This window comes from Oryza glaberrima, chromosome 11 (genome assembly GCF_000147395.1).
Source record: "Oryza glaberrima chromosome 11, OglaRS2, whole genome shotgun sequence".
NCBI lineage: Eukaryota > Viridiplantae > Streptophyta > Magnoliopsida > Poales > Poaceae > Oryza > Oryza glaberrima.
In genome coordinates this window covers 930412-942351 of record NC_068336.1, presented here as the reverse complement: position 1 = coordinate 942351, position 11940 = coordinate 930412, and the positions used below count along the sequence as shown (strand labels likewise).

Sequence of the window (11940 nt, the reverse complement as noted above, 5' to 3'; positions counted from 1 at the left end):
AATTAATTAGCAGTTATTTTTCTGAGTCTATAACCATGTATATACTGTCTGAAGTAGATTCAGAGAATGTTTTAGAATTAAGGCAAAAAATTGTTAAGCGTATGGCCACCTGTCTGTTAGTATAATGCTGCAGTAAAGAGTAGTAATAAGCATATATAGACAACAGTGGTAGTCATTTTCAGTCACAAAAATACATACACTCTTATTGTACTGTAATTCACATGGTGCCCTTGAGCCATGGTCATCATCACCATCATCACTCGCACTTGCGTCGAAGGAGTGATTAGGAGATGGTTTTAGAATTAAGGCAAAAGATTGTGTGTGACGTGGATCAAGCCAGATAAGCATTTCAATGTTTTTATTTTTGAGAGAGAGCAGGGATAAGCATTTCAATTAGCAAATGAAAGGTGTCTGCTATAGCTTTTTCTGCAAGGACAATAATTAATGAATCTGAAAGTGTGTCGTCCTTGGAAGGAAGATGGAAAGGAAGAACCACTCATTAATCAAACAAGTGTCACAAATTGGATCACTGACTGCCTGACTGGACAGGAATGTTGGTGCATTATCATGTCATAACTAAAAGATGCATGAAAATCAGTGAGCAATCATTTTCAAGAAAAATCATCAAGTGCACTGTTCCATTGTTGACAAGCAAGGTTTTTCGTCACAAAACAATTAAAACCGTATCCTTCCAAGTTCCAACATACAGGAAAATCTCTATAGGATGTGACTTGGTTAATTATCTAGTTACTGCTAGAGAGTTGGCGAGAATCGGTTGGGCACACAAATTAATTTGGAGAACAAAGAATGAATTAAACTAGAATCGGCTGTGCACACAAATTAATTTGGAGGACAAAGAATGAATTAAACTAAGTTCATAAAAGAAAATAATCAGAAGAGCGAAAAATACAAAGATCAGATGCGACAAGGACCAAGGTTGCATTGCAAACCATATTTGTTTGCTGGTGATATCTGTTATATGCAACTTTAGAGAGCCAGCAAATGACGTATCTCTACCTAAAGAAAGATATTCCCCTTTGGTATTGACACAAAGGAACATCAATCGCTCTCATTAACTGGCACGCACAACGGTTGCTTCATCTGTCAACTGCTAATTAACTTTCTGAAACGCTGATGCTTTTTAATCCTCTTCTTCCCCGGCCCATGCATATTCTCTCTGCTTTAATGGTGTGAAATTTCAGAACAAGAATCTAGTTTCCGCATACAGAGTTCCAGAAATTTCCGACTGGTCATCTCATCGATCATCCGCGATTCTTTTTTTAGTTTTCGATGGTGAACAGCCACACCGCTAGCTAGTTGACACATGTATGCAGTAGCAATATCTTGTTAGCTGAAAAGGAAGCAAGCAGGAAAGCAGCAAGCAGCTTTGTTGCCAAGCTGCTTGGCAGGTCACATTTTTCATTTCCGAGTTGATTAATTTGCAACCATCATGCATCCATGCAATTAACTAGTTATTTAAGCATATTAGTAAAATTGTGTGCAGTTTTTTTTCAAGGGGAATTGGAGCTATCAATTAGCCATGTCATGTGTAGGTGCGTTGCCTTGCAGATTATATAAATACGAGTGAAATTGACTTGAGGCGTCGAGTTGCCTTATTGCCAAACAATAGTACTATTCATTAGTAGTAGTATATCTGACCCAAAACCCAACCGTTTCCCCCTTTGCATTGCATCTCAGTGTTCTTCCATTCTTTCCAGAGAGACAAAGTAATTGACCATGGCAAAAGATCCTCATGTCTCCATCTCTCTCACCGGCCTCGCCATGGTCGTCTTCCTCATCTTCAGCTCCTCCTTCCTCCAGGCCGCCCAAGGTACGTACACACCTTCATCTTCACCTGCTTCATCATGCATCATGGTGATCCTTCCAAAAGTCGATCGGATTCCATTAATTGATTTTCATGCATGCAGGACCAGACAAGAAGATGGTGATGAAGTACGACGTGCCGGTGAAGAGGTTGATGTACCGGCCGGCGGCGATCGGCACGGAGGCGGCGGCGTACGAGCCGTTCGAGCTGTGCATGGGCTGCCGGTGCTGCGCGTCGTCGAACGCGAGCAGCTGCGTGGACACCCGGTGCTGCTACGCCATCGACTGCAACATCCCCGGCAAGCCCTTCGGCGTCTGCGCCTTCTCCCCCCACACCTGCGACTGTGGCGCCACCAATTGCACCAGCCAGCAGCCATGACCACACACCTCTTGCTGCTGCTAATTCAATTCGATCTCTTCCATGATCAATATGCATATGCGCCTGAATTATTCAACGGTTTTCTGATGCGATTGCAAACGTATTAAGTTTTTTTTTTTTCAGAGATTCTTGGGACTAGATATGCTTAAGGATGTCATTGTTCCTGACACGGGCATGTTGATATCTGAATGTTTAACTGCAAATAGAATCTTCAGAAAGGGATTAATTCTTGATCTACCAGTTCCACAAACAATTTATTCGTGCTTTAAATCTGGTTTTTGCATTCTCTCTTATTAGAGAGTTAATTTTAGGGTGTGATCTGATTAATTGCTGTAGAACCCACTTTGATGTATGGATATGGTTGTGTAGACTACTAGCTAGACTGTAGAGAAAAGGCCGCTGTTTTGTTTGACTATTGGTGGACTAGTACCTAACACTGTTGTTGTTTGTATCCCCTTTCAAAGCCTGAATACTACAGTACGTGCCAAATAAATGATCAGCATTCAGCAAGGTGGATGGTCTAGAAATCAAGTTGGGCAGTCACAGGCCGGCACACGCTTGATTTGACAATCACTTGTTAGGTGGAAATGCAAATGAATTGTAGGTACAAACCCACAATGTTAGTAGCTTAATTAGCTCATCAGCTAAACGCCTAAACCTACTCTGAATTAACTTGAAATCTGAAACATACGTGATCGAGGGTACTCATTTCAGCACGATTAAGCACACAGCAATCAAGGTGCTAATATATAAGATGAAGATACTCTGTCTGCCTGTCTGTAAGTGTCCCACATGCAACTCGATCATCGCCCTAGAAAACACATCTCTGTCAGGCCTGAGCAACCACTGTTGTTTTGCAAATAAAAATTCAAATTCTCCTTTATCCGATGATTCAGCATTGGTTTCACTGATCTGAACTAGCTACGAGGAATGGTTAGCTTTGTCTAACAACTTCCATCTGTTTGAGCTTTGTGTTTGCAGACAAATCATGTATTGTATGGTCGCCGGGATCGCCACGGATCAACCGGTGCAGTGCTCCACGTACAGCACACCTATATATACTGCAAAATGGATACGGTGTTTGTTGGAAAAATATTTTGTAGAAAACACATATGTAGTAAAAATATGTAAACTACCTTTAGATCTAAAAATGAACACCTAAGATTTATACACATCATCGAGAGTAAAATTTTACTCTCAGACAATTTTTTGCTCATGGTTGAATTACGAGTAAAATTTTTACTCTCGATAACGCGGACAAATATTAGGCGCCCATTTCATAATTCAACGGTATATTTCTAGTTTGTATTACATATTTTCACCCCGAGGGTAAGTTGTTTCAAGCTGCTCCTCTGTTTTTTACTACTCCCTGTCAATAGGTTAATTAAGAGAGACATAACTCAATGTCAAAACAAGCTTACCTACCTCAATAACTACTAGGAAAAAGTACACCAAAGGTCCATCAACTTGTCATCGAGTTACGAAATCATTTCCTAACCGCAAAACCAGATATATGATATCCGTCAACTTACATAACCGTTCACTTTAAGTTCTTCGATGGTTTTGACCTTGGTTTTATCCGACGTGACAGCTGAGTCAGCGTGGACCCATGTAGGCTCCACATGTCAGGGTGTCCATGTCACCTTTCTTTCCCCTCTCCTCTCCCTTCTTTCTTCCGTCTCTCTTGCTGTTCTCACTCGCCCGAGCACGTTGTAGGAGGCGCGGCCGGGGACGACGCCGAAGGAGGACTCCGCGGAGGCGAGGGTGGACTCGACGTCGTCGACGCGGCTAGCACCGAAGAGCGCGGAGAGGAGACGTTGGAGCGGGCAGCGGGCGCGGAGTCGGAGAACGCGCGGAGGGTGTCGTCGGGGCTCGAGAAGAGGGAGATGGCGCGGGCGAGAAGACCGGGGGACGCCGCGCGGAGTCGAGGAGGGCGCAGAGGAGCGAGGCGGCGAGGTCTAGTCGGCGGAGGCGCTGGAGACGGGACGCAGCGAGGGAGAAGAGCAGGCGGGAGCCGTGGAGGCGCGGGTAGTCGTTGGGGCGGGAGAGCGCGGTGGCAACGATGGAGTGGGTGCGGGCTAGGTTGGCCTCGCCGCGGACGGTGAGCTGGAGGTCGAGGATGGAGGAGCACGTGGAGGCGGGGGGGTAGGGGTCGAGGTGGGCAGCGGCGGGTGATCGACGTCGGGGAGCGTGGAGAAGCGGCGGATGAGGTGGGCGGGGACACCGGCGGCGGGGAGCGGGTTGGGGTGGCGGCGGAGGAGGGAGGCCATGGTTGAGACTTGAGAGGAATGGTGGTTTGGGAATTGGGATCTCCCCTCTTTTTTCTCCCTTCACTAGGGGAACTCGTCGAGGAGGGCGAGGCCATGGCGGCAGTCACCTCCTCCCCTTCTCCTGCATCGCCGCCGCCACCGCCGCGGTCGGGTCGCCTGTCGTTGGCCGCCGACGCCCTCCTCCGCGCCTGCGGCCCCTGCAACTGCCGTCTCCCCTTCTCCTGCGTCGCTGCCACCACCGCGTCGCACGTCGCCGGCCGCCAACGCCCTCCTGCTCTCCCGCCTCACCCGCGGCCTCCTCTCCACTCGCCGTCCGGCCTGCAGAATCCCAGATGAGAAGAGTGAGAGAGAGAGAGGAGGAAGGGAGAGAAGAGGGGAAAGAGGGAGGGTGATGACGTGGACGCCCTCCTGCATATAGTGGCCTGGCCCACGGAAGGCCTGTCCATTAATATGGGCCTTAGCCCTTCCTCTTTACCGAAAGCTTCACCTTTTGAATTGAGCCCATATGAACAAATAAGACACTATCCATTTTTTTCCTTAAAGATAATAGAATTCATTTTAGTCTTTACTTTTTCTAAAAAAACTACTCCCTCCGTTTCCCACCGTTTCAACTTTAAGTCAAAGTCAAACTATTTTAAGTTTGGCTAAGTTTATAGACAAATATAATAATATTTATAATACCAAATTAGTTTTATTAAATCAATAATTGAATATATTTTCATAAAAAATTGTCTTGGTTGAAAATGTTATTATTTTTTCTACAAATTTAGTCAAACTTAAAGCAGTTTGACTTTAACCAAAGTCAAAACGTATTAAAACCTAAAACGGTAGGAGTATAACCAATTATATAGAGGTTACAGAACGAACGATCAGGAATCACGAAATTATAATTAAAAGAATAATTAAAATCGCACCATTGATGTCTATACATTTCAATCTTTAATTTCTCGGCACAGTGGCATGCACTCGCGTTACCTCCCAAAAAGCTCAAACAGTTTTGATTTCGACATGCATAGATACAAGTTGTGGACAACTTCTTCAGGTACAGTGCTTACGTAGTTCAAGATTTCTTTATGATCTGCTTTTTTCTTTTTAATTATGGCCTTAATTTGATACTAGTATATATCAAGTGGTTCGCAACGCAATCAAACGAAAGTTGCAATCACGCGGGAAAAGCAGCAATGCTGAAATAGCTAGCTAGTTAGGCCTCTCCGGTGCTACACCGCACCAGCGAGGATTTGTGCTTGCGTGAAGCATGGTCGCGCGCCCTAGCAGAGCCCCTCGGCCCCAAACAAAGACGCGAGGAACTTTCTCGCAGCGAGTCCACGCGTGGCAAGTTCCGTGCGCTGTGGAGCGCGTGACCCAGACGCGTCATACCCTCACGTCGAATCCCCATCGCGAAATCCCCGATTCACCCTAAAAAATCCTCTCCCGCCGCAGCTAATCTCCTCCTCCCGCCACCGATTCGTCCGCTCCACCGATATCCCAAGATTTCCCCAATCAAATCCATGCCTGCTAATCAAGAACCGAAAGAAATCAAGGTGGGGAAACAAATCAAGAACCCAAAGAAATCAAGGTGGTGCAAACAAATCAAGAACCCAAAGAACAAAATGAACAAAAAGAACAAGAACGGCGTCCACCGCCTCCTTCCTCCTACCCGTCTCGTCAGCCAGCCACTGCTGCCGGGGACGCCTCCCGCCGACGCCGCCGCGCCAGCCACTGCTGGGGACGACTCCCGCCACCGCTTCCTGTCGGCGTCGCTGCGAGGGAGGAGAAGGAGGAGAGGCAGCGCGAGTAGTACTCGAGGAGAGGAGGCGAGTGCAGTTCGGGAAAGTGGAGGCGATGAAGTAGTACTCGATGCGATGATTCCTTTTTGTGGGGTCCACCGGCTGTGGGTTTGGTACTCTAACTATGGGTGCTTGCACTATATGATGGGTGTACTTGGACTAAGTTTTGAGGCTAAGGCTATGAGTTCCATAGCTTACACTGTGAATGGCCTTAGCTTTCACAGTTCTGAAACTATTTCTCCTCTTCTTCTGTACATAATGTACGGACACTGCTGAGTGTCAGCACAACAATTTGATTAATGATACATAGGAGAATGTTTTATGCTGAGCATGTAAATTGTTGAATACTTCCACATTAATATGCACGTAGTATGGGATTAAAAGCCAACACAATGGTAAACAAATTTCGGTATGGTATATCCTTCCCCTTATGTCTTGAGAATATGAGATAAGTTTAGTTAATTAATTTGGTTTTTTACTCCAATTGGTTAAAACGGATGGAATAAAATGAAAACTAGCTGGTGGCCCGTGCAATTGCGCAGCTAGCACCATACAAAATTATATAATTTTTAATATGGTTTTACTTAAAATTTATTAAATAGTTATCTCGTTGTCTTAAGACTTTGCAAGACCAAACCTTATTATCCTCGTGTTTTTAATTTTATAGTTTTTAAAAGTCACATTAGTTGCTACCCCTTACTTCTGTCATATCCTTCTTTATTTGCTTGCTCGATCTACCACGATTTCTATTCATTCTTCTTGGAACCTTTAAAAATTAGATCTTATTGTTTTTAGAGTTTATTATCCCATTGGGCTCGTTTTTATAATTTCTAGAAGTCCCATCAAACGCTGTCATTATACTCCTCTACAGCCATCCACTGTCTCTTCTCTTTATTGTCATTGATATTTTAATTAAAAATCAAACATAATTATTGTTTTAGTTCTTTTTTTTTACTTTCTAGAAGTTCCGCCAAAATGTCAACGACTTTGTCACTGTATTCCTCTACGGCTCGCCTGCTGCCTACCTTCTTTATTATCATTGAGATTTTAAAATCAAACATGATTATCATTAGGGTTTATTTCTTTACTTTTTAGAAGCCCGGACCTTTAAAAATTGGACCTTATAATTTTTAGTTTTTAGAGTTTATTGTCTTATTTGGTTTTATTTTTTAAATTTTTAGAAATCCCGTCAAACGCTGCCACTATATTTCTCTATGACCCGTCTGCTGACCATTTTTTATTGTCATTGGGATTCTAAAAATCGAATATAATTATCGTTGGAATTTATTTTTTACTTTCTAGAACTCCCACCAACCATCGGCAGCTCTGCCATTGTACTCCTGTACGATTCGTCCGCTGCCTCTCATTTTTATTATCATTGAGATTTTAAAAATCAAATATGATTATCATTGGGTTATTTTTTCTAGAAATCCCGCTAACCACCTTGACCGATTGCTTCACGACTTCTCAGTCATCCTTCCTTTTAATCGTCATTAGCATTCTATTTGGTGTTTTATTAATAGTTTTTAGATATCCCATCAACCGCCACCACTCTACTCCTTTATAGGCATGTTAATTAATTAATCTCGTCATGTGTTATAGATTACTGTGAAGATTAAAATAAATCATAATTCCAATAATTGAACTTCCCATGGTAATATACTAATATGTGCTAACCTCACTGTTTGTTTAATGTAGGTTTAGAGAGTAATATGACATGCTAAGCTGCTAGCATCTCATTGATGTGCTAATTGGGTTTAGTCAATAAGATGGATGCGTCCAACACCTCGCATGCATGTGTTATCGTCGTTTGTTTTTCATGTGTGCACGCATCATATTGTCATGGGTATGGTGCATGAGACAGACACGGATGCTAGTTTTACATGTCATTACATTACTACTCAGTTACCGACTTACGACTTAGCTTAATCAGAGGAAAAATTAGATTTCTATTCTATTTATATACTGTTAGTATTATAGTCGTATAGTTGGATTTCCTATAAAACCTTTTCTATTTAGAAATATATTTTGTCTTTTTTTTTCCTTTTCCCTCTTATTAACGTGAACAAACTTTCGCGTTTATATCACTTCAAAAATTAATTTCCTATTCTGATTTGGATGCAAGGTCAGTGTCTGTGTCAGGATGTCATGCAATTGGTTCAATTGCTATACGGTTTCACACTCGTATCCGTTTCATCTCTTTAACTTTTTAAATTTTAATTAAATCTTAATAGTAAATATTCAGGTATACCACAATCCTATGCATGGTTGGTATTTTCTTTATTTTGTTTAATTAACGTGATAATTTCTTTAGAGCGAATATAGCACAATTTAAGCGCATAAATATTTTATTATACATGCATGTATAATTAGATTTAGTGTACAACACTTATCTTTGTTTCTATAGATAAAATTGTAGCATTGTAATTTAGTCCTACCATAACCTATTGGAATATATTTTAATCTACCTTTGAGCGTTTAATAATGCTTGTTCTTTCGTGGATGAACATGCATGACTCTAATTACCTCTAACGCCATATGAATGTCCGATTCTAATTGCAAATCTCACTACAAATTTACAGGCTCAAATGGCTATACACATGCATGCAAATACATGCATGTCAGACTCCTAGTCAAATTAGTCCAAATACATGCATGTCCGATTCCTAGTCAGTCTCTCTAGATGTTTTTTTTTGTTTGAACTCACGTATTTTCCTGCTTGATCTAGTCCATCAAAATCTAGACAAATACGATCCAACGACACATATATTTTTCTTTTTCTTCGATTAACGTGGGAATTTCTAATCCCCACAGCGAACGTGGTGCCTCCTTTCAAAGTTGTTTTAATAATATGATAAATAGATAGATAGATAGATAGATAGATATGCGTTAAGATTTACATGCATGGGTTATATTTGAATTATAACCTGTGAAACAATATACCTTATTATATTTAAGTAGAAAAATGATTTTTTTTTAATAATAGTATCAACGATGGGTTTAATAGATTCATGCGGACCGGTTTGCGCAAACCTTTTGCGAGTTGGACTTAAAAAATTGGCTTACAACTTTTACCCCACCTGGCCCACATCCAGCATACATACCTTTAAAATTTTCTATATATAAAGTTTTTATAGAGAATCTAAGTTTCTACTAAAATGTCATAGCTAAATCAGAATTGGATGTGTCCGCATACATGCATTTTGAAAATGTTTCTCGAGGAAAACTTTGTGTATAATAAAGTTTCTATGTGAAAAAAAGTTTTGGTGTATAATAAGAAATGTAAATACGTGCTTCTGATAAAATTCACTTAAGTAACGTGCACACGCTGTAAAATCAAAGGTGTTTTTATTATTATTCTGTGATGAACAATTGGCATTGGAGATTATTGGTTTTGTTATTTGGAATTAATTCACGAAGTGGTTTTGGAGATGATTGGACTTTACAGGTGAATCGCATGTTCTGTTATTTCATGTGACCGGTCAGACCGGGCTCTGGTAGCCAGTCAGACCGACGGTATGCGCGCGGTCAGACCGGCCAGCCCGTGGTCTGACCGGCCGACTCTGTGTCGGTTTCGGTTTCGGGTTGTTTGTTTGGATATCCATGATTATTTCATGATTATGGCTTCTAGATGGATACTATACGTATGTAATACTGTTGTTTGCTTTTAATGAATCAGGTTATGATAGCTTGGTCTCGGAATATGGTTTCTTTGTTTATTTCATGTGTAGGTGACTCGATGCCTCGGGAGAGTATTTGCGGTGATGGACCGGGAGTCGGCTTGGCGATAAGACGACATCCGTGGTGGTCAGAGATCATGCGGGATACTTAGGCTAGAGTTGATGCACGTGGTTGATGGAGATTCCATATGGCATACGATGGAGTTATTGTGTGCGTATGGGATGCGGAGTCGAATTTGGAAGGAGTCCAAATTTAGTATGATTGGTTATGTAAAGTTTGTTTCTTGTACTAGAGGGTTTCCTAAGGTGTTTAGGACTCCTAGTATGAGTTTGGTTCGTGACTTTAGGCTGCCTACCTCGGGTATAAATAGAGGGGGAGCGTGAGGCTTCCCGGTGTCGCTTTTGGAGAGCAATTGAGTTGAGTTTTGAGTTAGGGTTTCGAGTTTAGTCGAAATTTTTGTAAGGAGTGCTGTTGGTGCACTTTGTAAACACAGAGAGAATCAATAAAGTCGTCATCTACTTTAAGAGTTCTTCGAGTTGTGTTTCACCGGGTATCGGCGGTCTAACCGGCGACACACCGGCGGTTAGACCGGCGGCATCGTGGCGGTCAGACCGGCGGCGGCGACAGCGAGCGGCAGCTAATCTCGGCGGTCAGACCGGAGATTCAACACCGGTCAGACCGGCGGCATCCACCCGGTCAGACCGACAGATCAATCTCGGTCAAACCGACTTCCGTCGATTTCGAGGGTAACTTTTATTTCCACTAAAAGTTTTCGGTTTTTGGGTATACCAACCATTCACCCCCCCTTTGGTTGGCTTAGTTATTGTGATTCGATCCTACACACGCATTAGACTTTTATTAACAGAGTGCGTATGACTCTATGGTCGTTAAGTCTTTTTTTTAAAAAAAAATATTTTATTCAGTTTTATCTACAACTAAAATCAACATCGGATTTAAATTTTCCTGACTTTCCTCGGAAAACAATCGAGACTTTTCAGTTTTGCTGTTTTGGAGTTGTACGTTTCCTCTACAAACGAAATGGAGCCAATTCTTCTGCCTGTTTTCTTTTTCGCGAACGCTTCCTGTTTTTTACTAGCCCCTAAAATGGATGATCAATCGTACCAACAAAATAATAAACCCTACGACACGTTATTGCATCATCGACAATTGATCATTATTATGTCCGACTCGTTACATACGACAGATGATGTGATTAATTAAAACTGCAATTTGCAAATAACAATTACCACATCTTTAACGAATTCCGCCATTTAAGTAGCTAGTTCACTAAGTGTAATTAAGCGCTAACTAACCATTTGGCTAGTGCACTGGTAATTACTAAACTAAGGAGATTATGATCAAGTTGTAAAAGGATCCAATAAAGCGATTACTTATTAGAACTCTAATTAACCTGTTCAACCTAACCTTTTGTCATTATTTTGGTTTGGAGTTTGTGTTGTCTAGCGTGATTAATCATGCGTGTAATGTGCGAGAGGTGCAACTTAACGAATCTTGTCTCGTTGTCATTGGCCAGAGTCATAATTAAACACAGACGTGCATTTCGGTTTTTGCTGTGTTAATTTGTCATAAGATTCACCAAATGGTTCAATTCTCACTTATGCTCTGTTCACGAGTCTCTGTCTCTTCCATAGCTCATGGATGCCAGGGCGGCAGGGCATGTTCATCTCAGTCATCAACTGACGAAAGTAGTACGTATGATCAGTCGACAAATTGTTCGCAAACCTTAATTTGGTGGTATACCTGTATTCTCTTTTCACTAGATATTACAAAAAAAAAAAAAGAAGATCTCTTTCTTTTTTACGGGAGAAGAGCCGGTGAGCAGGCGGCAATGAGGCGGAGGAGCGCGGCGTGGGCTTCGGGAGCGTAGGGGCGTGACGATGAGGTGGAATCAAGATCTTTTTTACCGTAGAGCTGTGGAAGGATCTCCTTGTAAAAAGAAGTTTCGTGAACCGATTCAACAATCCAACGGTTTGTATTG

The 11940-nt window shown here is 42.0% G+C and overlaps 1 protein-coding gene across 2 annotated transcripts; it reads left to right on the top strand.

Annotated features, from left to right (window-relative positions):
• Window positions 1-1211: 1211 nt before the first annotated feature.
• Window positions 1212-2456, top strand: LOC127754397 (uncharacterized). Of its 2 annotated transcripts, XM_052279914.1 has the most exons (4): window positions 1212-1409; window positions 1505-1553; window positions 1719-1831; window positions 1929-2456. In XM_052279914.1, the coding sequence occupies exons 3-4, from the start codon at window positions 1738-1740 to the stop codon at window positions 2201-2203; spliced, it is 369 nt and encodes a 122-aa protein (XP_052135874.1). In that variant the 5' UTR covers window positions 1212-1409; window positions 1505-1553; window positions 1719-1737; the 3' UTR covers window positions 2204-2456. The 2 variants fall into 2 exon arrangements, with proteins under 2 accessions (XP_052135874.1, XP_052135873.1); XM_052279913.1 differs by lacking the exon at window positions 1505-1553.
• The last annotated feature ends 9484 nt before the right edge of the window (window positions 2457-11940 follow it).

Bases quoted from the DNA above. Each gene is read 5' to 3' on its own strand.
- LOC127754397 (XM_052279913.1), top strand. From the start codon at position 1,738: ATGGCAAAAGATCCTCATGTCTCCATCTCTCTCACCGGCCTCGCCATG. The intron at 1,832-1,928 runs GTACGTACACAC...TCATGCATGCAG, and splicing joins CTTCCTCCAGGCCGCCCAAG to GACCAGACAAGAAGATGGTG.